Source organism: Panthera uncia, assembly GCF_023721935.1.
Source record: "Panthera uncia isolate 11264 chromosome B3 unlocalized genomic scaffold, Puncia_PCG_1.0 HiC_scaffold_1, whole genome shotgun sequence".
Classification (NCBI taxonomy): domain Eukaryota; kingdom Metazoa; phylum Chordata; class Mammalia; order Carnivora; family Felidae; genus Panthera; species Panthera uncia.
The window spans coordinates 14,828,467-14,854,833 of NW_026057582.1; the positions used below are offsets into that span (position 1 = coordinate 14,828,467).

General features: G+C 41.7%; 2 protein-coding genes across 7 annotated transcripts in view; one reads left to right on the forward strand and one right to left on the reverse strand.

Annotated features, from left to right (window-relative positions):
- The window catches only part of PTPN21 (protein tyrosine phosphatase non-receptor type 21), an 86,904-nt gene extending 80,105 nt beyond the window's left edge, over positions 1–6,799 (forward strand). For 2 of the 3 annotated variants that reach the window (XM_049612366.1, XM_049612367.1), the window contains exon 19: positions 86–6,799. In XM_049612366.1, the coding sequence (XP_049468323.1) occupies positions 86–214 (129 nt within the window). In that variant the 3' untranslated portion in view covers positions 215–6,799. The remainder of the gene's footprint in view (positions 1–85) is intronic. The other variant, XR_007453628.1, reaches the window with a different exon arrangement.
- Positions 6,800–12,288: 5,489 nt separating this feature from the next.
- SPATA7 (spermatogenesis associated 7) overlaps positions 12,289–26,367 on the reverse strand; it is a 40,353-nt gene continuing 26,274 nt past the window's right edge. For 3 of the 4 annotated variants that reach the window (XM_049612369.1, XM_049612371.1, XM_049612370.1), the window contains 7 exons: positions 22,170–22,642; positions 20,984–21,050; positions 18,461–18,576; positions 17,069–17,122; positions 16,226–16,303; positions 13,153–13,210; positions 12,289–12,906 (listed from right to left, as the gene is read on the reverse strand). In XM_049612369.1, the coding sequence (XP_049468326.1) occupies positions 12,322–12,906; positions 13,153–13,210; positions 16,226–16,303; positions 17,069–17,122; positions 18,461–18,576; positions 20,984–21,050; positions 22,170–22,642 (1,431 nt within the window). In that variant the 3' untranslated portion in view covers positions 12,289–12,321. The remainder of the gene's footprint in view (positions 12,907–13,152; positions 13,211–16,225; positions 16,304–17,068; positions 17,123–18,460; positions 18,577–20,983; positions 21,051–22,169; positions 22,643–26,367) is intronic. The other variant, XM_049612373.1, reaches the window with a different exon arrangement.

Here is a 26,367-nt window from a genome sequence, read left to right on the forward strand (position 1 = left end):
CAGATCTCTGCACAGGCTCCCCCCCGCCCCCCCGCCCCGTCTCCGCAGCGGAGTGCATTCCCCTCATGGCTGTCTCCCCATCCAGGTGCTGGACATCCCAAGGGTGCTGGACATGCTGAGGCGACAGAGGATGATGATGGTGCAGACCCTCTGCCAGTACACGTTCGTGTACCGAGTGCTCATTCAGTTCCTGAAAAGCTCAAGGCTCATATGAGCTCCCACAGCTTGTCACGGGGACCGCCGGATCATGGGAAGCGTTTACAGCGAAAAGAAGTGCTTGCCTAACTCCTACTTCCTCCGGCACCCTGGGCCGCCAGAGGCCGTGTGAATGGATGACGGGCACTGAAGGCACTGTGCCGAGCAGGAGGCCAAAGTCGGGAGGCTTGGCCCGGGAAAGATGCTGAGGGAGAAGGACTCGGTTCCCAGGGCCTCGCCCGGCTCCGGTCTGTCCCATTTGCGGTACTTGCACACTTTGTGGAGGTTGTGTTTTCCAGACAATTCTCTGTTTTACTGAAGCTATGCTGGGCAACTCTGGCAATCATTAAGGCGCATAGATTTCTATCTTAAACTAGTTTTTGATAATGGAATTTTATTTTATAACTAAAGTATTTGAACTTTCTAGGCGGATGGTCCACAGGTGTGATCGGTTCCTGTATAAGTTTGTATTTAAAACCATGTTGCTGTTTCTCGTTACTTCTTAAAAACCTTGGGTACTTAACGGTTTAGTTACCAAACCCGAAACTACGAGAAGAATCTAGAAGTGTTATTTTCAAACATAGAAAGCATTTTTATATTCAGAAAATTTCTTATCCTAAAAATTCTATATATTTGTACCTTCTATTTTTTCCAGACGAGAGTTCATCTCAACTCATTAAGATACTGAAATGAATGAAGGCACATGATTGAACATGTAAGAGAATAATCGGATTCACCATTTTATTCAGTATTATTTGTAAACCCAAACGAGTTCGATTTTTCATTGGTTGAAAATGAATTGAAAAACCATTGTATCGGATGGTTTTAAGCACTTTTTTTTATTAAAAACAGATCTGAGTTCTGACATGTGCTGCTTTACAGATGAAACAGTAACAGTGGACATTACTCCAGAAGGAGTGTTTTGGAAGAGCTAAGGAATAAGTGTATGTAGGATGGTTGGGGCAAGAGTGAGTTTGGCATAAGTACAAGATGCCTTTGGCCAAAGTACAGTATTACCTATACTGAGACTGTGAGGCTGGGGTGGAGAGAGGGGGGGCTTGGGAGGGTGGGGGCCGAGCCGCCCCCAGACGGTGGGTATCCCCGGGAAATTCAAGAGCCATCCCTGTCAGTGACTCTTTCCTTGGAGTTTCTTATACCTCAACTCCTTTTTTAATAAATAAAGTCAGGTTTCTGTGACCATCAAAAGCCTTGAAGGGGCTTTCTTTTCTTTTGGTTGAAAGAAGGGAAGAGTTGCTAATAGTTTCACCTCATTTCCCAAAACTGTGCCCATACTTGTGGGGCCACCCGGCATTGCTGTGGTATTCAGGAGGTGCTCGGGTTTTAGCTCCCCAGCCTCCTGACTTCACCCCTGAGGTCAGTTTTAGCTTCTTGGGCCCCCCTCCCCCCAGCCCCCATCCTTTCCAGATGCACCGAGTGCCGGTGGGCAGAACCAGGCTGAGTTAGAGACGGGAGGGTGTCGCCTTTGGTCCGGGCTAAGATGGCCTTGTCACGGAGGGACTTGAGTAGGTCTGAGGACTGATTGGAACATTTACCTGAGGAACCATCTCGTATTTCCTTCTGAGGCTGCGTCTGTAAAATGCACAGCTTCCACAATGTCACATGCAGGGTTCTGCCCCTACTTAGGATCTCCTAGGGGTGGTTCCGATTCCCCCGTTCACCCCTAAAGCAGCGTAACTCACTGTGGTGACCACGGAGTGTGTGTGGTCTCCTGGGAGGCAGGATTTCCTTCATACGGTGTGGATCTGCCCATCTCTTAAGTCACCCAGAAACCACCCACCAAAGAGGAAAATTCACAAGATACTAATGAAAGCGAGAGGTGGAAGTGGACACAAGCGCTCACTTAGGGACAAAATGTTCCTTTTAAACCGGAAGTTGTTTTAAGAGTCCTGTTTAAGTAACAGTAGACCCAAGTGTGAATATTGACAAAGAGCTCCCAGAAGAGCGGAATAACAGTTTTTTATGGTCATGTTTCCCGTCTCCACACCATGTAAAGGACAGGAACGTTTGCAGTGCTTTCTTTCTCCCGCGGTACGTTTTTTTCTAAAATGCTTTTCTGTCAGGTTTACACATTTTGAAGTGTCCCAATGACAAGAACATACTGTAAAACAAAAATCTGAAGAGTAATATATGGTATATTTGTCGTCCAGTTGTAATAACTGTAAGAAAATTACTTTTGAGGGCTGCGTCATACCGTTTAAATGTCACTCTTAAAACGTCGCATGTTTGACATAGCTTCTAAGATCCATGTAATTTATTGTCCCTTTTGAATAAACTTTTCCAGTTAGTGAATGTCAAAGTACTTCTGGATAAAAATAAATCTACATTACTGGACTTGGAAATGATGTGATTTTCCAGAGTGAACTGTGTAACAGGGACACTTGGTAGGATGTTGCCGTCTGCCCAGCCTCCGCGGTGCTTTAGTATCTCAGTGTCTTTTAGTCCCTTGAGGTTCTACGTTTCGTGTCAAAATTACCAAAATGTACATTTCCCCAAAAAGCAAGTTATGAGCCGGTGTTTCCCAGAAGATCAATGTTGGCATCTCTGGCATCAGTCTTCCTGATTAGTGGGGTCTTTAAAAAAGATTTTTATTTTTAAGTAATCTCTACACCAACGTGGGGCTCAAACTTACGACCCCGAGACCAAGAGCCACACACTGCTCCCGACTGGACCAGCCAGGCGCCCCCTAGTCTCTTGATGAAATGTTCTCCCTGAGAGTTTTGAGCACAGAAAGTATTCATTTGGAAAGTTAATTGTAGTCACGGTTAATCACTTTTTTCCTGGAACACCTACTGTGAAATACCTTGAAAGCCCTAGTATTTAGCCTTTAAAACCCTTTGGCAGAAATAAAACAGAAGGTGGACTTAGGCTTCCTTAGAAGCTCCCAGAAAGAGTAAGGTCTAAACAGAAACACAGAGGAGTGTCAGGCTGTAGGACCGAGTGATGAGAGCAGCAGAGCAGAGCCAACTTTTTTTTGAAACTTTTTTTTTTTTTATTTTAATGTTTATTTTTGAGAGACAGAGAGCGTGAGGGGGAGAGGGATAGAGAGAGGGAGACACAGAATCGGAAGCAGGCTCCAGGCTCCAAGTTGTGAGCACAGAGCCCGACGCGGGGCTCGAACTCATGAACTGTGAGATCATGACCTGAGCTGAAGTCAGACGCTCAACCGACTGAGCCACCCAGGCGCCCCTAAAGCTTTTGTTGTCACAAGAAAACCGCTCCTTCAGATGGGTTGACATGTTAATATTCACAACATTAAGAAAATACAAATGTACATATATAACATATATAATATAAAACTTTGTATGTTTTAAAATCTACAATTGGAGGTCAGCTGTACCTTAGGAACAGGCTTGAGATTTGCACGAACAAATGGAAACAAGAATTACTGTTTATTGTAAATCATTTTTAAAATCAGGCTTGTTAAAAAGTTTACTTAATTCAAGTGATCTCTACACCCAACATGGGGCTCAAGCTCACAACCCTGAGATCAAGAGTCACATGCTCCTCTGAGCCAGCCAGGCATCCCTAAAATCAGATTTTTAAAGGGAATTCTTTGGTATATAAATTTAGGGAACTTGTTTCCCATCAGGATTTCATGTGGAATAAGCTAAAACTATCTTTTTCCAGTTTAAAGTCTATTAAAAATTAAATTGGAGGGGGCTTTTTATTGAGCTGAGGGATAGACATTTCAAAAATAGAGGAATAGGGACATTAACAATTTGCGTGGAAAAGGCATTTCTCAAAAGAACATGAGTTTTTCCAATTCCTCTAGACGAGGGCTCTGTTCCAGTATCTACAATTATAGAAAAACCAGGAAAAATCAGAAAGTGCAGTTGCTTAAGGTGTGCACGCATTGGATAAAGGATTCTCAGAAACAATTGAACGGGTCCTTGGATGGTTTAAGGTGGCATCCTTTTCTGTATAGTACAGGCAGTTCCCAAATAAAAATCGTGCTCTAAAAGTTCAGATGTATGTGTGTTGAATTACTGAGAAATATAGTAATATTTCCCCCTTGTAAGCCATATTCCAAGTGGGTGTTAACTTTCTCGGCTTGTCCTCCCAAAGCTTGCTGAAACTGTCAGGGCTCTGAAAGGTGAACCGTGGTGGAGAAGCCAAGGGCCATAATCTGAGCTCTGAGGAGAGAGCAGTCTTCCTCCCTGCTGCACCCTGGTGGTGAGATCGGAGAAGGAGTTCTCCGCCCCTCGGTGGGGACTGAGCCTCACTCAGCAAGCAGTTGTCAGCTGGATCAGTGTTTGCTGAGAAAACTCCACAGAAGTGACTGTCCCATCCGGTGTTACGGAAACTTGGATGGCCCGTGAAGGGTAGGGAGCGGGACGGAAAGGGACGGAACGGGACGGAGCAGGGATGCCCCCTGTGAAACCACCCGTGAGGCAGGGCAGGGGTGAAGGGGAGTGAATTGGCAATACACTCCCCTGCCTTTCCTGTCGCCCCTTAAATGTCCTCCCTTTATTGTCATGGGAAGCAGAGGATGGGCCAAGAGGGAAGTCCAAGGTCTGCAGCACCCAGCTCAGGAGGCAGCAGTTCCGAGGTTAATATTCCCACGCAAAGGGTATACGTAACGTAGGGTCTGGCTACACGTCGTGTTTCCAAATGACGCTGTGTATTTGAGAAATTAAAAGAGTTTTCAAAAATCTAGGGTAAAGCTGGACTTTCAGTATGTTGGCAGGTTAAGGGCCAGGAACCATTTCCTTATTTTAAATTATGCTTTAATATTATAAATAAGTACAAATGGATGACAAGAAAGGAATAATTGAACTTCTAGCTGCAGAACTGGCAGTACGGCTGTGAATTTTTGAAAATTACTAACTAGCTGTGTAAATCTTTTGATCGTTATTCTTTGGCTTCCATTAAACGACTTCGTGGTCTGTATCGTAAAAAGACTTAAAATCCCTAAAAGCCCTTGGCTCTAAATCTGGAATATAGCGTATCCTCCACTGGCTACAGCAGTACACGATGTCACGCTGATAAACGTGCAATTTGCACTGAACTGGTTCGTTCTTCAGCTGTGCAAAAACCCCACTACCCTACGTAAGTTGTCAAATGTGTATACTATGGACATTTTAAGTGTGCATGTGGATCTTAAATTCACACTCTAAAACCTCGTGGGAAAAAGTCGACAGTATTCGCTCTTAGGAGCAAGCGTGTGACTGCCAGAGAAATTCAGAAGGGTGGATTATCCGGTTTAACCAGAACATGAATCTGGCCTCAATTTGGGTTAATGAGGTTGATGAGACTAGTACAGAATTAATGACAACTGGCTTTCCATGTCAACCCGCTCGTTTGTCAGCTGAGCAAATCTGAACAAATGAATGAGGGGTATAAGCTCACTCATTTTGCAGTAGAAAAAATAGCACAGGTCGTATGCTATCACACTATTGGAAATCACTTCAAATTAATGGACCCCTGAACGAGACAAAGCTTTTTACTTATTTTATCATGGTATTTTTCAAAATGTAATTTGATCTTAAATATCCTGAAAGGATCTAAAGGTTTTGCAGTTTTACTGGAATAAAAACCAGTGCAAATACTGGTTCAGCCCAACAAATAGCCTGAAAAACTAAATATTCTCCAGAGGTGACAAGCTTGGTCCAGACTGGATTAAAAAAATTTTTTTTAATGTTTATTTTTGACAGAGAGAGACAGAGCATGAGTGGGGGAGGGGCAGAGAGAGAGGGAGACACAATCCGAAACAGGCTCCAGGCTCTGAGCGGTCAGCACGGAGCCCGACGCGGGGCTCGAACTCACGGACCGAGAGATCATGACCTGAGCCGAAGACGGACACTTAACCGACTGAGCCACCCAGGCGCCCCTCAAGCCTTTTTAAAAGCTTGGATACACACCTTACTCAAAAGATTGTCACTGGGCCATTGGAATATATATTTTTTACTGTAGTCTCATGTAATTTTTTACATTTATGATATAAAACAGATTTTTATCAGGCAAATGTTAAATATTTTCCTATGAAAATGCCCGTGTTTAATTCTATTGTGCTTAATTGAAGGAAATATTCTGAATTATAAAGGTACTGTTTGGCTCAGATGAAGAAATACACTGTAACAAGCCAGAAATTTGTTGTATATTTCTGAGTTGTATGATCTGGTTAAAAACGGAAGCAATCCAAACCCTACCCATAGTAAATTTAGCAGAGCATAGTTTAAAAATAAACATCTAGATAACACGTCTATTTAAGTAAAAATTCCAACAGACGTTAATATGGCTTTAACAGACCTAATAAACCCAAAATTTGGAGGAAATTTATATGAAATAACATTTTCTTAGAAAGTTGCCCTCTAATTCAAGCAATGCACTGGGAAATTGCACCTTTTTGACATGTGAGTATAAAGAGTTGCCTAGTATTGTTTTCTGGTTTAAAAAGCAATTTTAAGTGCTGTCTGAAGATCAATAATGTAAAAACGTATAATCAGAAGATCTTAATTCTTCTAAACTCATTGGTTTGTAAAATTGTGTACATTTAATGGGCAAAAAGTTTGGATGACTGTAATATATGTGAAATGAATGTATTAGTGTGTTTTTGCCATAAAAATAAATATTGAAGATACAACTCACGTGTGATTGTATTAGTACAATTAAGGCTATTTTGCTGGAGTTTTTGTCACTTTAGATCTTATTGCATAGAGGCACATAATTAGTCCCATTTCCCCATTGGGTTATTTCAAATAAGGTACCAAACCTTAGATGTTTCTGGGAGTAGATGCCAGTCTGTCATCACCTATCTCCGTAGTAATGGATCACTTAGAAGACAGAATGCATCTTGCTGGGGCACCCGGGTGGCTCAGTGGGTGGAGCGTCTGACTCTTGATTTCAGCTGAGGGTCATGTTCCCAGGGTCACTCGCACTGAATGTGGAGCCTGTTTAAGGTACTCTGTCGCTCTCGCTCTCTTGCTCTCTCACTCTTTCCCTCTCCCTCTCTCCCCCTATGCCCCTCAGCCCTGCTCATGCTCTCTCTCTTTAAAAAAAAAAAAAAAAAATGTTTACAATGCATCTTGCCAAATAGCCAGCTTCACTAACCAGGGCATTTATGGAACAATTAATATACTTGAAGAATAAACATTTGTTGGGCCACCTGGGTGGCTCAGTCGGTTAAGTGTCTGACGTCGACTCAGATCATGATCTCGTGGTTCGTGAGTTCGAGCCCCGCATCGGGGTCTGTGCTGACAGCTCGGAGCCTGGAGCCCGCTTTGGAATCTGTGACTCCCTCTCTCTCTGCCCCTCCCCTGCTAATGTTCTGTCTCTCTCAAAAAATAAACGTTAAAAAAAAAAAATTGTTGACGTGCCTCCCAATGATATCCACTTCCCAGCAGGTTGACAGAGCTCCCCTGTAGTGGAACTTGATGTTATTTGTCAAATGTCCACCGCATTTGTTAGTGGGGTTTTTTTTCCCTAGACCAGCAACAGCAGCGCTGGAAACTTACTAGAAATTCAAATTCTCAAAGGTCATCCCAGGTCCGAAAATTCCGAACCCGAAGCTAGGGAGATGGGGCCCAAATTCTCCAGGTGATTGTGATGTACATCAAAGGGTGAAAACCGCCCCCTTCAGGGCTTTAAAAAGCTGCGGGTGGTCCACAGCCCCTCAGGTCGGTATTCCTTATCCAGGCAAACGGGAACGGCACCCTCCGGGGCAAAAGGGACTTTACAGATGTGGTTAAGGTCCTTGAGATGGGGAGTCGGGTCATCCGGGTGGGCCCAAACTAGCCACGAGGGACTAAGCGGGAGGCAGGAGAGCCACAGTGTGAGATGTGGTGACAGAAGCAGAGGAGGGTGCGGGAGGGTTGAAGATGCCACGCAGCTGGCCTGCAAGATGCGGGAAGGGGTTGCAAGTGGAGGAGGGGTGGGCGGCCTCTGGAAGCTGGAAGAAGCAAGGCTACAGCCTGCAAGAAGAGGTCAGCCCCGGCAGCAGTTTGTAGGACTTCTGGCTTCCAGAACTGTAAGATGATAAAGCTTTCTTTAAGCCACTAAGTTTGTGGTGACTGTTACAGCAGCAAAAGAAAATGAGCACAACAGTACATTCTTCCTTTCGGGGGGGAAATCAGCTCACCGATTGTAGAATCTTGAAAGAACTAGGTGGGTATGGAATCCACCGGAACGGCTGGGTGTTTTCATCTCCTAACTTGAATGTTGGTGCAAGATGAAATTCCTGAGGCAAAAGGTTGGCTTTGGAGCAAACCTTTACTTATGTCATCTCAAAAGTATCTTCTTCCGGGCCGAAAATTAAACGTGGATTTGTTCTTTGGGGCTATGTCATCATTAGGTGAAATCTGCTGCTTTTAAAACATCTGGGAAAAGCAACTTATTAGGCGGTGGCCTGCGTCCAGGGGACTGCTGTCCAGGGCCATCCATATTAGCACGTGAAGGAAGGGTCAACAGTTACCACTGCTTTTAGATCTTATGTGGCTTTTTTTTTTAATTAAAAAATTTTAAATGTTTATTTATTTTGAGAGAGCAGAGAGGCAGACAGGAGACACAATCCCAAGCAGGGTCTGCACCATCAGTACAGAGCCCGGTGTGGGGCTCAAACTCACAAACCACGAGATTGTGACCTGAACTGAGATCAAGAGTTGGACGCTTAACCAACCGAGCCACCTAGGCGCCCCCAAGATATTCTTTCAATTATAATTTCTAAAGCCCTGAAGAATTAAGCCAAGGCTAATTTGGGCATATTAAAACTAAAACCTTTGTCTCATCTAGTCCAAACAAACCAGGGCCCAGAGTAAATTAAGTCACTGGCAGCCGATTGATCCACTTGGCAAATCATAGTCTTGCCCCATAAAAGCTGCTCTGAGTCTTTTCTGAGTGGCTTCACTGGGGGGGGGGGGGGGGGGGGGAAGAAATGTGAGTTTTTAAAGGGAAGATGCTAGTTTACATTTTATACCATCTAAAATGTGAGCAAATGAGGAAATTTTCTTGTAATTTAGCAATTTGCTACATTCTCCCTCCCATGGGGAATTGACACTTTCTGAGTGTAAAGAGGAGAGAGGAAAGTTCTGTCCTGTTCTCACCTGTGGCCAACCCCGTCCTCTAGCTCCAACTGTCTCCCTCCATGAACAAATACGTTCATTCTCAAGCGGAGGCAAAGACCTGGGATCCAAAGAGAAGTAAGTCCCTCATCTTGAGAAGTCCACAGTCTAGATGGAAGAGAAACTGGGCACATAAACAGCATGACAATTCCCGCTATAGATCTGAGAGAGCCCGGATCCCACAGCGGGTGGGACAAGTGGGGAAATCAGGCAGGGTCTCCCTGTGTTAAAATCTGGACTGTCAGGGAAGGCCCAAGAGAGCAGCACAGGGGAAATGGCATTCAGAGCAGGTAGCGAGTACAAAGGGTGGGAGAGAGAGGGAGGGAGGGGGGAGAGAGAGACAGAGAGAGAAGCTTTGCAATAAAGAACAAGTCATTTGATGTTCTAGACACTTAGGATACTTGGTGGACGATGGCAAGGGATGAGCTGGGAAGGAAAACATAACTTTGTAAAAAATGCAAAGGGACCTGGGCTTTATCTTGTCGGCAAGAGGAAACTCTCAAAGGTTTTTGTTGTTGAAGGGAGTGGTGACATGGTCTGTTTTAGGGTGACAGCGACTGAATATTTCTCGCACGACCTATTTAGTTCTCACAGCCTTGCAGCGAAGGCCCTGGAAGTTCACCGCGGTCAACCACTGAGGCCGCCCTGGGTTCTGGTCACGGCTCCCAAGGATCAAACCCCAGGCAGTCTGTGTCGAAAGGCTCACCCATCGAGCCTCTGCGAGCAGAGGGGAGGATGGACGGCGGGAGGAGGCAGAGAGAGAGACAAGGATGCTAAGCCAGTGTTTCCCAAACTTAACATTCACTTCTCACCTTTGCACGACTTTTACCGTATCCAAGAACCATTCTTGATATTTCTTTAAACCAACAAATCTTTCTCAACCTGCATTTTATTGTACTATCATTCAAGTGGGCCCCATGTGCAGCACAGAGTCCAACGCAGGGCTTGAACTCACGACCTTGAGCTCGAAACCTGAGCTGAGGTCAAGAGTCAGGTGCTTAACCCACTGAGCCACCCAGGCGCCCCTCTACACTTGAATTTTCAAGGGAAACCCGAGGACTACGACAACAAAACACCCTAAAAAGTACAAAAATTAGGATGGGTGATGGTCCTAGAGACAAAAAGCTGTGCCCAGACTTGGCGGAGAAGAGCAGATCTGGCAAAGCAGGCAGGCAGCGACAGGGCCGGGCCCAAGGCTCCCAAAGTGGAGCGCCAGCAGGACGGCAGCTGCAGCAAAGGGAGGACTTGAGGCGGGGCCGCGAGTCTGAGGTAGCTGCCTGGGTCGTGGGGTAAGGGATTTGTGGCGGAGAGGCTGGGACTGAAGAAAGGAGCCCTGGAGGCCGAGAGAGGGATGGCGCCCAAGAACGGAGAGGGGGAGAGATGACTGATGGGGAGGCCCAGGCTGGGAGCCAAGCCTAGGGTTGAGGATATTTCAGGAGGTCGAAAAGGACTGTGGGATGGGAAAGGGAGGCGTCGCTCAGAAGGTTAAGGGGAAGAACTGCACAGGTGGGAGCTGAGGGGGAGGTGTGGCTGAGGAAGGGCTGCAGCCCGGGGGTGACTCGGGCATAAGACACTAGGGGGAAGTGGGTTGGGTGCTCAGCCCCACCGTGTTGCACTCTGCAGCTTGTCCCTGAGCCTGAATCGTGAACACAGCGGTGACAGCTTCCCATGAGCGAGACAGACCTGTCACCCACTTGGCACCAGAAATCAGCTCGAATACCTCAGTGGTGTGCACTGCCTTTGTGGAAACACTGGTCTGGACAGGGGATGGTAAAAGCCCGAGTTAAAGACCAGGATGCTTAGAGGCCGGTGCTAAGTTTTTAGAACATCTGGGCGACTGGGGCGCCTGAGTGGCTCGGCTGGTTAAGGGGCCAACTTCGATTCAGGTCACGATCTCACGGTTCGTGGGTTTCAGCCCCGCTTCGGGCTCTGCGCTGACAGCTCAGTGGCTGGAGCCTGCTTTGGATTCTGTCTCCCTCTCTGCTCCTCCTGCGCGTGTGCTCTGTCTCTCAAAACTGAATAAACGTAAAAAAAAAAAAAAAGAAAGAAAAGAATATCTGGGTTATCATTATTCAGTTACATTATTGTAAGCGGCTGAAAAGACATGAATAGAGGGAAGTCTTCTGAGGCAGATCTTAATAGCCAAGATCCCCGCTCGTGGGTACAAAAGCGAGAGGAGAGTATCAGACTAGGTTGATAGAATGTCTGCCCTCGTAAGAAGGGACACTTTTTCACATAGATGACATACTGTTCTAGTTCACTGATAACTAGAAAGTCCTTGAAGCTTTAGATACTGCAGGAAAGTGAGAAAGAAGAAATTAAAGAGATTAGAGACCAGGCTTAATGTTTCGAAATCCGTGCCAGATCATAAACCATTTCCCACTGCATACAAAATCACTTAGGTCTGGGTGAAACACGCTCCCCCGAAAAGCAACTTTAGAAATTGGGGCCAACAGATCCTAGCGAGACCGCAGTGATTCTCACCTTCCATACCCGTGTATAATATCTGCACCCCTCAAGCGTGGGCAGCACCTATGACTTCCTTCTAATGATGGAAGGTCATTCCTGTGGTTGCATCGTTGATATGGGACTCTATCTCACTAGCGGTCTCTCTCCCGTTAGCCTTAAAGAAGCAAGCAGCCACATTGTGAGCTGCCTGCAGAGGGGGCCGCATGGGAGGGAACGGTGGACAGCCTCTAGAAGCTGAGGGCAGCTGATGGCCAAAGGGAAAGGAATTCTGCCAACAACTGAAAGGAGTCTGAAGCAGACTCTCGCCCCAGTCAAGCCTCCAAATTAGCCCACAGGCCCAACTGACGCCTGAATTGTAGCCTTGAGAGACCCAGAGCAGGCACGTCTAAGTTGTGTAGACTCTTGCTCCACACCCATTGTGGGATAAATAATACATGTGTGTAGTTTGAAGCTGCAAATTTATGGTAATTTATTATAGAGCATAGAAAGCAAATACAGAAATCTTAATATATAAAAGAGAAAAAAATGGGAGAAAAGGAACACTGGATGATTGGTCATTTGGGGTATTTATTAATGAAGATCAAATATCCAAAGGGCAATCCTCAATGCTCATTTCCATGATTTTAAGAGTTGGTCCTTCCATGTCACGACTGTTGTCACCTTGGACACCGAGAAGCCGAAGGGACGGGGAGAGTTCCGGGCTCACACAACATAATTCATTCGAGGTCTCCACCTTTTCAGTGTCACTGTCGCCTTCAATGACATTCACAGAGGTTTCTTGGTCTGTTAAACTGTCTGAGACACTTGAATTTTTTTCATCCGAAATTGAAGGTCCGGGATTTGCTTCATCATTCACTTGTTGAATTATAACCCCTTCTGAATACTTCGATTTGTAGACGGGCAGGAAAAATTCATCCGGTGAGGAGAGTTTCTCGTTCTCACCCTTCGGTACGGACAGTAACATATCCAAAGCTTTTTGGTATTGCTGACGCTCCTGTTGAATTGTGGCATCGTGGTTACTTTTATGATGATTTTCTTCTGAGTCCTCAGCCTGTTCAAAACCCAGTAAATTCAGCATATCGACATCATCCAGCTTTACTAAGTTTTCCTTGGATGTGCAGCCTAAGTCCACCTTCAGGATACGCAGCAGGTGGCGCATTTTTCCCTAGGATTAAGACAAGAATAATGACATTAGCTGAGCTAGTCACACTGAACTACTTTTGTGGGCAGTGCTGTTAATCTCAGCAGGATTAATACTTACTTCACGCACGCTCCCCGCCCCCGCCACGCACACAAAAGGTACAAGGGCAAAACCGCTCTTGTTTTTAATGCATTCTTTGAGGCTATGGAAAAACTTCAAAATTCTTTCTATATTAGAGTTTTTCTAATGAATGTCTGAAGAAAGACAAACCTCCTCCAAATGATGTTTATTTTGTTTTATGTGTCGCTCAAATAGTCGTTCTAAAAACCTGAAAGATAAATAGAAATGCCAATGTCTCAAAATCATAAAATCAACCAAATACAAAATGGTCACGCAATAACAAAACTGTTAAAGGTTGGAAAATACTTTTCAGATTATTCTTTTTCTTTGCAAAACTAAACACTAATCCTTCCCTGTTCTGTCAAGTTCTCTGATTTGGGAGCTAGTATGGGTCTTAAGTTATATTACAGACGCCATTGTTTCTGAAAGAGTATATACCACTTATGCTTCCGTGAATATTTTATTTTATTTTGTGTGTGTGTGTTATTTATTTATTTTTCAATATACAAAGTTTATTGTCAAATTGGTTTTGATACAACACCCAGTGCTCATCCCAAAAGGTGCCCTCCTCAATACCCATCACCCACCCTCCCCTCCCTCCCACCCCCCATCAGCCCTCAGTTTGTTCTCAGTTTTTAAGAGTCTCTTATGCTTTGGCTCTCTCCCACTCTAACCTCTTTTTTTTTTTTTTCCTTCCCCTCCCCCATGGGTTCCTGTTAAGTTTCTCAGGATCCATATAAGAGTGAAACCATATAGTATCTGTCTTTCTCTGTATGGCTTATTCTGTGAATATTTTAAATGAGGTCCAACAGTTTCCTTCTCTCTGCCCCCGCCACAAAACAAAAACTTTTTTCTTTTTTCTCTCACACACGTATGCACACAACAAATGCCTTTTCCTCTCCTTGTTTCTCACATCCACAAACCCCCCAAACCAAACCCTAAAGAAAATTCTCTTACACGGAATTATTTTATAATGCTTCCTAAATTATACTTGAAAAAAATTCCATTGATGGTAAATCCACATAATAACCTAAAAGCTATCACTTATTAAGTACCACTAAGGGCTAGACATTTGTGCTAGACACATAATCATTATACCCCTAATCATGACCAATATTGGGAGAAAGGTATTGTAAAGATCATTTTAAAGATGAGAAAATAATCTAAGATGATAACTTCCTCTTTCCTAAGGTCCAAAACCATTAAGAGAATTTAACCCAGATGTGTCTGGCTCCAGAGAAAATCTTCTCACAACTAAACCACACTTGTGGTGCTATCATATGAATGTATCCATACCTTTGCTGAAAACTCATTTGTTGCCATTTTTTATTATCAATGAAATTAGCTAATCTTAGATTTAGTAGTTCTGAATTACTTGGCCGTTTTTAAAAAGCCCAAGGAATCCATATTCTATCCTTTACAAACAATACATACTGTTTGGGTATCAATTTTGTTTTTCTAATCAACTATGTATTTTGAACATCCTTCTGTATCAATAAATTCACTTCCTTTTTTTTAAAGTTTATTTATTTTGAGAGAGAGAAGGAGTGAGTGCAAGTGGGGGAGGGGCAGAGAGAGAGAAAGAGAGAGAAAGAGAGAGAGAGAGAGAGAGAGAAAGAGAGAAAGAGAGGATGAATCTCAAGCAGGCTCCACGGTATTAGTGCAGAGTCCAATGGGGGGCTCGATCCCACAAATTGCTAGATCATGGCCTGAGCTGAGATTAAGAGTTGGACACTCAACTGACTGAGCCACCCAGGCGCCCCCTGAAAACATTTTTAACCACTTAAAAAAATTTTTTTTTAAATTTATTTATTTTGAGACAGAGAGACAGAATGCGTGTGAGTGGGAAGAGCAGAAAGAGAGAGAATCCTGCGCTGACAGCATGGAGCCTGACGCAGGGCTGGATCCCATGAACCACAAGATCAGGTCCTGAGCTAAAATCAACAGTTGGATGCTTAATCAGCTGAGCCACCTGGGTGCCCCCCCTTAACGACTTTTTTTAAATGAAAGAAGTAAATAGAATACTATATTTAAAAAAAAACTTAGCTCTTTTTGGTATATCTTTTTATAGCAATAAAAAATGTTTGCTTTAATTAAAAAAAAACTTCACATAAGAATAGAAATAATTCATTAGAAATGTTGTACTTGACATAATACAACAGAGAAAGCATGTACACAAAATGGAATTCTAAGATATGCAACATAAAGTGCGCCTCACTGCCCAGTGAACTTTAGATGAATAAATGTTCAAGCTGACTCAGGATCACACAGTTTCCTTAAGATGTGCAATATCGAATCTGGTTTTGCAAACTTTCCATTTCACTTACAGTGTGTAAACCTAGCCTTTAATTTGTGCTCACTTTACTAGTAACAGTTGTTAACAAAAATGCTTGCTTTGGATTCTTGTGACAAGTTTCAAATAGTAAAATGAGGTAATGGATCTTTGCAAATAAGAAGCAAAAATTCAGTTCACTAGTCTATATAACTAAGAGATATAATAGTAATTTTTATTTTTATGTAGACTCTATGGGATTTTTACATGGATGACAATGTTGTCTGTGAATAAAGACAGTTTTACGTCTTTCTTTCAAATAAGGATATCATTTTTCTTCTTTTTCTTTTTTTTGTGATAGATTTTTTAAATTGAAGTATAACTGACATATGTTATATTGGTGTCAGGTGTACAACATGATTCCATATTTGTATGTATTGTAAAACGATCACCCAAATAAGTCTAGTGAACATCCATTACCACACCGTTACAGAATTTTTTCCTTGTGATGAGAACTTTTAAGATTTATTCTCTCAGCAGCTTTCAAATATGCAACACAGTGCTATTAACTATACCCACCGCCCTGTACATGTATTATATCCCCATGACTTATTTATGTTATAACTGGGAGTTGTACCTTTGACCACCTTTACCCATTTTGCCCGCCCCCACCCTGGCAACCGCCAAGCTGCTCTCTGCGTCTAAGAGATATAACCGTATTTAAATGAGTAAAACCTCTGTTCTTTCCTGTAACTCCCCAAACTGTGAACTTGCCTCATATGGTGTGAATTAAACATTCTTTATAATTTGCTACCAGTTATAAGATTATGTCCCCCCAAGAAAGCACTATAATTTTTCATTTCCTAGGATATGGAAATAACTTAAAAAAATTAACCTCATAAAGAAGAGTATTTAATGTACTGTTTGACCGCCATAATTAAAAAATCTAACCTGTTTGAAAATAAACCAAGTTTCAGAATTTCATCTGTTACATCTTCAATGAAACTCAGATACAACAGTTCTTCCTCACTGTGAAGACAAAGCAGTACACAGCATATAATTATTTCCTACTTACTCTGAAAACTACAGGAAATATGAGTACTTAATTAGGAACATCTATCTCTGCTATGACAAATGTACTGCTATCTCATATTACTAAGAGGAATAATATAAAACAAACTATGTCTATATTCTATTTTTTTTAATGTTTATTTTTGAGAGAGAGGCAGAGAGGGAGACACAGAATCCGAAGCAGGCTCCAGGCTTGAAGCTGTCAGCACAGAGCCTGATGCGGGGCTCGAACTCACAAACTGTGAGATCATGACCTGAGCCGAAGTTGGATGCTTAACTGAATGAGCCACCCAGGGCCCCCTATCATATATATATATATATATATTTTTTTTTTTTTTAATGTTTATTTATTTTTGAGAGAGAGATAGAGCATAAGCAGGGAAGGGGCAGAGAGGGGGGGGGGAGTGAATTGTAAGAAAAATTAGCATTCAGTCCTGACTGATTTAATAATGGTTTGTGTGATTCTCTTTTTTGTTTATTTATTTATTTTGAGAGAGACAGAGACAGTGCGAGTAGGGGAGGAGCAGAGAGAGAAAGAATCCCAAGCAGGCTCTGCCCTGCCAGCCCAGAGCCCGACGTGGGGCTCGATCCCATGAACTGGGAGATCACGACCTGAGCCAAAACCAAGAGTAGATCTCTTAACTGACTGAACCACCCAGGTGCCCCATGATTCTTAATTCTTGATTTTCCCTAGGCACAATGAAGAGGTCAAAAAGATCTTACTCAGAGTGGAGTTTTCTCTCTGGAGGAAACGGCAAAGAATACTGACAAACTGCCCTGGAAAGAGAAAATGACAATATTTGAACAAAACAATGATTGGCATGCAGTAAGTATTCAGTAATATTATATATCAGTAATAATAGATTGTAGAATTTTTAAAGTACTTTCATATCTGTGATACGATCTCATCTTCAGAACAGCCCTGTTTGGTATATGGGGTCGGTATTATCTTCCCACTGACTGATGAGTTCACCAGGGGGCAGAAAGGTTGGGTAACTTACTGAACTCATGTTGTTAGTAAGTAGCAGAGATATTTTGAACTCGTCTTGGGAACTACAAATTCACAATCCTTTTTAAAACTACAGCACTTATCTAGGATACATAATTTTACTTTGACTACAGTTAACATGTAAATAATGCTGGAGACAGATATTTCCCTATGAAAGACTGTTTTTTAAGCTGATTATTATACTAAATTTTGTCATTATTTAGTTATATCATCATTAGTTAATTCCAAGCTTTTTATTTAGGTATACTCAATTAAAATATTTTACTTTTTAGATAGAAACTACTAGAAAAGATAAGTATTCCTTTCTTTAGGGCATTCTTTATGTCCATTGCAGAGAGGCTTAAGAGTTAGCTTATAAATCTTCTGAGCACTGAGGCATCATGAAGGTCAGCGGTGAACTGCCCACAGCCTTGCAGGCACCATCTCCCTGGGGGAAGGGCCTGGGCTCTGAGGGATCACAAGGGCTTGCCTTCCGGTCGCCTGTATGACACCTCATTCTTGCCTCTTTTTAATCTCTAGCCCTTTTTTACTTCCACCTTCTTCATCTCACATATAATCTCTGACTCTGGAAATGCATTTGACAGCTGAAACTATCAAAGGCATTTTTGCTAAGCCATCATTTTTGTTTAGGTGCTGTATTCCGTGATTACGAAATACGATGGGTAGTCTGAAAAATAGTGCCCAATACACAGCAGGGACAGATAAAACCCCAGCACATGGTGAATATTCACAATCATGAATTAGGAGTCCTCAGATCGTGAGGTTCTTCAGTATTATTTCTGCCATGTAAACTGGTTAGCATCACGGCTAGAGGGTTTGCCTTGAGGAAAAAATCCTTTTTCCTACGAATAGCAATGGCATATAAAACAAGCCAGTGCCCCCCTTTTTCATTAATGAATTAGCAAAATAAATTCATTTAAACTTTTACTGAGTACCTACTTTGTAAAATTTCATTAGTAAAACTAACACTGCTACTGAATTGTGTAACACCAAAATAGATTAGAGTTCACGTAATTAAAATAGTACTTATGTTGCAAATATCGTATGTCTGTTACACAGTAAAGCAGTTAAATCTACAGTTGAAATGACTTCTGTAAATTGTTTACCTGGGTGAGGAACACTGGAAAGTTCCACCTTTAATCTCATCCCATGGTAAGTCATGCCCTTGCAAGGGTAAAGGAGTTATTTTTCCTTTGGTATCATATGTCATACAATTAGATGCCTGGGAATGAGAAGAATTGATCTTTATTTTGCTTCAAGAATACATTATGAAAGCAGAAATAAAGCAAAACAGCAAACTTCAAAAAAGCCAAGGAGGGGCGCCTGGGATTCTCTCTCTCCCTCTCTTTGTGCCCCTTCCCCGTTCACGCTCTCTCTCTCAAAATCAACTTAAAAAAAAAAAAAGTCAAGGAAACAAAGTGGAGACATCCAGTAAATAAAAGTGACTGCTATATTATAACAAAGGATGTTTTTAGAATACATTTTCTACCCAATTAAGACTTCTTTCTTAAGTTTATTTAAAATAAGGTAAGACAACTGCTTATTTCTTACATTTTAATGAGGGATATATATTTTTTTAATTTTTAAATTTTATTTAAATCCAAGTTAGTTAACATATAGTGTAATAATGATTTCAGGAGAATTTAATGATTCATCACTTACATACAACACCCAGTGCTCATCCCAACAAGTGCCCTCCTTAGTGCCCATCACCCATCTAGTCCAACCCCTACCCACTTCCCTCCATCTACCCTCAGGTTGTTCTCTATATTCGACAGTCTTAATGAGGGATATTTTAAATCTGTTAAGGAATTACCACAAATAAACATGCAAAGAGAAAAATGAAGCAAATGTGCAAGTTTTAAGTAAACCTGAGAAAAAAATATCCCATTATAACAAATTCAAGCAGCTCATTCGTGTCAAATGTCCATGTATCAACTACGGAGAAGCAGTGGTAGTTCTGGTGGTTCCGTCGATACTATTAACACACACAAATATCGGCAGCTTATTTTTATAGAACCCTTACTACGAGCTGCATCCGTGGCGAGCATTTCCTTGCAGTATTAGATGAGTCTTTACGGTGCTCATTCATGCACAGTGCTGCTAGAATTTGGTCTGATCCTCATGACCTTCAAGCAGACTGCTGGGGGCAGGGATTATGGAGTAATGGGACACACCATTTCCTTACCAGGTTATGGACAAGCATTTGGAGCACAACGTCATGAAAATGGACTTACTTCATTTATTTAGCTACCTACTGAGCTAACTCTCTTCCTAAATCTCAAGCTAGTCACAGTCCTCCTCTACTGACCCCTTCTCGGGCAAGGCACTTTACCTATATCAATTATTCCTTGATAAGTGACCCTGCACGGTAAGTACAGTTTCTCTTGATGCAAAACTCTGCTCTCAGAGGATAAGGGATTTGCCCTCGGGCTCTGAGTGGCAGGGCCCATGTCAAACAGGTATGAATGGCTGACATGGAAACCTACAATTCATATTCAGAAGGGAAGATGGAAGTTCAGTATGATTATATTTTATTCTTTTTTTTTTTTAAGTTCATTTATTTATTTTGAGAGAGAGAGACAGAGAGAGAGGCAGAGAGACAGAATCCCAAGCAGACTCTGCACTGTCAGTGCAGAGCCTGACATGGGGCTCAAACTCACGAACTATGAGATCATGACCTGAACTGAAGTTGGATGCTTAACCAACTGAGCCACCCAGGCACCCCTATATTTTATTCTCTTATTTTCGAGTCTGTGTTTGACATTTTAATAGACAAACAAATATAAATTAGGATACAAGTGTATGATTAACACTCCCAAAATAAAAAATAAAAACAATCAGTTTATGTGAAAATCAGACTTAAAGCTGTAATATTTTAAAAGAAATGACTGCTGGGTCGCCTGGGTGTCTCAGTTGGTTAAGCGTCAGATTCTTGATTTCGGCACAGGTCATGGTCTTGTGGTTCGTGGGTTCAAGCCCTGCGTTGGGCTCTGTGCTGACAATGAAGAGCCTACTTGGGATTCTCTCTTTCTCCTCTCTCTCTTGCCCCTCCCCAGCTTGTGTTCACATTTTCTCTCTCAAAATAAATAAACATGCTTAAGCAAATAAAAGAAATGACTGCTGAACACTCAAAACATACACAGTGTAAAACAGAGCCTATGGTTCAGAAAAAGTAAAAGCAAATGTAAGGGGTGATATCCACCTATTCTCATAAAATGTATAATTTCCAATAATATAATCAGTGGCAATTCTTCAAAAGAAAAATTACAGGCATAGAAATTAAAATGACTTCTATACAGCTTTTCTGGTTCCTTTAGTATCCAAATCTGCATCTTTGAAGCAACATTTAAGGTATTTTATTCACCCATTCCTCTATCCAGCAGGCCAATCAACCATCTAGAAAAGATGCTAACAACAAATGACTTCTCATACGGGGCAGGATCCATCTGGCCACTCAAAAGGAGCAACAGGCCTTTGTAAATAGGTAGTCCTTCTCCATGCTGGCGACATCATATGCGAGAAGTGTCACTGAGAGATTCTTGAAGTCCAAATAGCTATATATATCCTATTAAGTGAAAGTGGCTGTAATTCCAATGCAGCACACAGAGAGATCTCATTTTTATTACCTGCTTTATGTTCTTTTCTGAATCTGTGAAGTTCTTGGTCTCAAATGCCTCAAAATCAGATTTAAAGCTGTAATATTTTAAAAGGAATAGTTGTCAAGCTTTCAAAATACAAATACCGTGATATGATAACAAGTTTACTGTCTTAAAAACCCCTCAAGAGATGAAATCCATCTATTCTTATAAAATGTGTAATTTCTGATTATATAATCAGGAAACAGATATGGTTTGGATTACACAGCTTCCTTTTCCTTTTTTTTCAGTAGCAGCTAGATTTCAGCTGGACAGAATGGGACCAGGGACATGGGAACTATTATCCTCCAAAGTGGTCATAAATACAATCAGAAAAGGATATGATATGCTTGCTTTCCTCATTCCCCTCCACTCTTTAATCCTTGGGATTAAACGTACGCAGACTCATCTGATATTTCTGTACCTCTTATCTGTACCTAGAGAAAAGAATACTAGAGCTAAATTGTTTTTTGCTTTCTAAAATTAACTAATACTTAGGATGAGGTAAATAGCTCTTTATATAGGACCAGGAAAAACCATCACAAGTCAGCTAACACTAAATACTTTATAAGATTTGTTTGTTTCTTCAATCATTTGGCAAACTTTTACTGAATATTCATTATGTGCCAGGCACTATCATATATGAAAACATTATTGAGGCAAAATCTATGGAATTTCCAGAAGTTACCCCAATTGCCTGAATTATTCCTGGGGAGTTGCTCCTATGTAACAGTGGAGTTGAATATTTGCAGGGAAGGGAACCCAGGGAGAGTCAGAGAATCAGCTGTCCTCTTTCCCTCTCTAGCCCACTGTTTTGCCATTTTTAAAATGAAGCAATAGACATATTTACACAAATGCTACTTGATGACATATTTTAAGGATTCTCTGAAAGTATATTTAAAAGCACATACCATGTTTGAAACAATAAATTAAACTATGTAACATTCCTGTTTGTAAGGAAAGCTTGACAAGTTTAATAGGTACTTTTCAACAATGACTTGGGTAGTTCTAGTGACACATGCAAAAGGAAAAGACATTAATCTCATTCCAATCAAAAAGGCACTCCCAGACCTTCAGTCGGGCATGTTAGGTACATGACGTAAAATAAGGAATATTATTACTATTTAATTTCTACAACACCCTGAAGGACTTACTGTTGGCTGTGAATGGGCCATACCTGCTTAAATCAGTCTGGGTTTCCGCTTCTATCCGCTGATCTGTAAACTCCTTTTTTCTTTTGGCAGGCGTATAATATCGGTAATGTGACAGGAAAGATTTTGCTTCTGTTTTTAAAGTGCGTGGAGTGAATGGCAACTGTCTGTTGGAAAAGAGCTCAGAGTGTTTATCCAAAAGGTCCCCACTCGGTGCTTTTGAAATAACTAACTGAAACCGATGGGTATTTGGGCGTGTGCTCCTGGGCCCTCTGCCGTACGGAGTTCCAGAGCACGGTTTCCTAGGCCCAGAGGGGGTGTAGTCCACGTTGAACATGGAGGAACCGGAGTTCTTCTCAGTACCATTTGTGAGGACTTTATCAGATTTAGGTAGATTCAACTGCAGTCTCTCTGAAGAAGTTACTGGTAACCTTGTGAAGGATGGAAATCCATTCACTTCTCCGATTAACACGTCTTCATCTTGTGGTTCTCCTGAAGGCTAAAAACATTTGGTTTGCTACAAATTCTCATAACTGGGGATCTCTCCAGATTATATACCCAAAAATGGTTGCCTTAGGAGGTCTAGAGAACTATATATTCCTGAAGGTGTTAGCATTGATATGACTTCTATTCAAGGTTTTGAATTATTAATATATAAAAATATAATTCTAAACATAAGTAAGACCAGTCATTTTTCTTTCTGAAACTAAAAAAAAGCAATTATTCACATCTACCTATATCTGGTCTTGAACTTGTACATTGACATCTACGGGTAGATCTCAGCTTTATCTGAAGGTTTCCAAACCACCTGTGTGCACCAATCCCCTTCTCAACCACTGCTGGTGGCGGCACCCCCCTTCCCATCGGGCCTTTAGGGCAATCTCCGGGGCCAGCGGCGCCTCAGACTTGAAGGCTTTGAAGAAATGAAAAGGAACTTCTCTCCACTTCTCCTCACAAGTGGGGAGAGCCGAAAGGAAAGGCGTTTTGGACTGCTCCATTTCTTTTTGGTTTAATTTTGGAAGAACCATTTCTACAGGGTATCCAGAAAATCTTAAAACATAGATAATATTTTATTCTTTTACAGGTTGGATGTCCAAGAAGCTCTGTCTATGATTCCAGACTTTATGGACACCTGTGTATGCATTACAGAACTTTGAGGCACTTTATTAGGTAGAGGGGAAGTTACATAGAAGTCACGGATTCTGAAGTGACAATGACTAGGATTTAGCTGTTACATCTGTCCTACAAGCTCACGGGGAGAAAAACAAGAGAAAGATGAATAAGCCGAGTAAGAGAATAGCTGAGTGCTTCTTGTGTGCGAGGTACTGTTCTTGCCATTGAGTAGAATAAAAGAGAATGATTAGAACTTCTATCACTGCTGCTAGTGGGTTACTATGCTTACGATGTATAAGGTATAGTTCTAATTAATTTACATGCACAACTCATTCCATCCTCACATCAACTTCTGGGTGGTAATACAAATACTACTTAAAAAAATTTTTTTTTTTAACGTTTATTTATTTTGAGACAGAGACACAGCATGAGGAGGGGAGGGTCAGAGAGAGAGGGAGACACAGAATCCGAAGCCGGCTCCAGGCTCCGAGCTGTCAGCACAGAGCCCGACACTGGGCTCGAACTCACAAACCGTGAGATCATGACTTGAGCCGAAGTCGGACGCTTAACCGACTGAGCCACCCAGGTGCCCCAAATACTACTTTTATTTCAGAGATGAAGAAAATGAGGCCGTGCAGGGTCGCACAGATTTGAACCCAGGCTGAGCTTATGCTCTCCATGACGACATCATATTATCTATTATAAAGACTCAATTGAAAATTATATATTTCAGGTTTTTAAAAAATAAACTCTACACCCAACGTGGGGCTCGAACTCATGACCCCAAGATCAAGAGTTGCATGCTGTACTGACTGAGCCAGGCAGGTGTCCCCGTATTTTAGATTTTTTACACCATGAGGAATTTTAAACCGATTTTAACTCTTTGCCTGATGGTGAACCAGTCAGCTAACCTAAGAACTGATTCATCTAAGTAAGAAAACTGCAGATAACTGAATAGGGTAACTAAAGGCAAAGTCACCGATTTCCTTTCCAAGTGTTTTCTAACCTGATCTCAAATACAAGGCAAAATTACTCAAAGCAAGGAAATATTTTGGCATTAAATTCTGAGTCACTAGGGTCCTTTTTTAATGATTTCAATATATTAGTTTTAAAAAGCACTCCCAAACAAGACTCGCAGCTTATATACCAGAAGAGTTTGGCTCCCGGGAAAAAATTTCTAAGTACGATCTGAAAAATCTTACAGGGCTATTAAATAATAATCACAGGAATTATTTATACTTAGAGGAACGGTACAAGCTGAGATCAGAGGCAGCAGAAATGCATAAAGCATTAGACTGCCTGCAAGAAAACTCTTATCAGTAATGGTTATTTAATAAACAAAACGAAACACCAAAGAAAGTCTTTAAATATTTTTTTTTTTTTTTAATTTTAGAGAGAGTGTACACAAGCAGAAGAGAGGGGCGGAGGGAGGGAGAGAGGAGGGGAAGGGAGAATCCTAAGCAGGCTCCACACTCAGCATGGAGCCTGACGCAGGGCTCGATCCCACAACCCTGGGATCATGACCTGAGCTGAAATCAAGGGTCAGACACTCAACCGACTGAGCCACCCAGGTGCCCCCTCAAAGGAAGTCTTTAAAGGCAGAAATATACTCTCATCTGTCTCAAATGGGCTGGAAAAACTGCTTTTGAACTGACTGAAGGCAAGAAACTTCTCTATTTTTAGGTATCATAATTCCAACCTTGCATCCTACACTTTTTCTTTCCTTGGAAACCTGTAGGACATAGTATGAAATCAATTGTACCAATCTGCTTTTTGAGATTATATAACGGTTTCCTGTAGGTATGAATATTGGAAAGCTTGGATGGATATAATTTTCACAGAAAATAAATAACACACTGGTAAATTCACCAACATCTGGACAACAGGTAACTGTAAAGTTCTAAAATCAGAGAAGGGTTTATCAATTATATGTGAATAGAACAAAAATTCTGGTTGTAATCTGACCGCTTTCATTTCTTAAGTCAGCTTTACAGTTCAATGTGATTTGTTGTGAACTGTGATTTAAGAATTTATATAAAGTGATAATCATTGCCCAGCTTATACACTCATCATGTTTTCATGTCAAGAACACGTACCCAACTTTTACAATCACAGAACAACTGAGTACTATCTTTTTCAGGGACGATGTCAGAAGAAACAGCACACAAAGATTTTGCAATTGTCAGGTTTTAAAACAGTCGAGGAATCATTTCAATTGCAGAATAGGATGGGTACAAATTATTTAAAAATCTGACTAACATTTGTTTTGCAAAAAAGTTTCAAATTCTAGTTTAAAAAAGAAACTGATAGGGGTGCCTGGGTGGCTCAGTCGGTTAAGCGGCCGACTTCGGCCCAGGTCATGATCTCGCGGTCCGTGAGTTTGAGCCCCGTGTCGGGCTCTGTGCTGACAGCTCAGAGCCTGGAGCCTGTTTCAGATTCTGTGTCTCCCTCTCTCTGACCCTCCCCCATTCATGCTTTGTCTCTGTCTCAAAAATAAATAAACGCTAAAAAAAATAAATAAATAAAAATAAATAAATAAAAAAAATAAAAAAGAAACTGATAGCTCTTGCTTTTCATTGTTTTATATTGCTTTAAAAATGTTTCAGGGATGCCTGGGTGGCTCAGTCGGTTGAGCATCTGACTCTTGATTTTGGCTCAGGTCATGATCCCAGGGTTGCAGAATCAAGCCCACTGAGCATGTAGCCTACTTAAGATTCCCTCCTTCCCTCCCTCCCTCTCTCTCTCTCTCTCTTTCCTTTCCCTCTGTCCCTCTTCCCCACTTGTGCTCGCTCTCTCTAAAAAAATTTCCTAGATTTATTTAGGAATATGGGTCACATTCACATATTCAATTAATACTAACAGCACACAGTAGGTGCTGTACCAGTGATGTGAATGACTGGTGAATAACTGTGTGGGGTTACAGGGTACAGACTGGAAACACACTGGAGGCTCCTGAGGTGACAGCGTGTGAGTCAGAGTGTGAGAGAAAGAACAGTATGAGTGTCTGGACAATTAGAAGAAACGGTTTTTGATTATATGATCTCACATATATAAATGGCTAATATGTTCAGAGGCTAAAGTTAGCATGTTCTTTTTTTTTTTTTTTTTTTT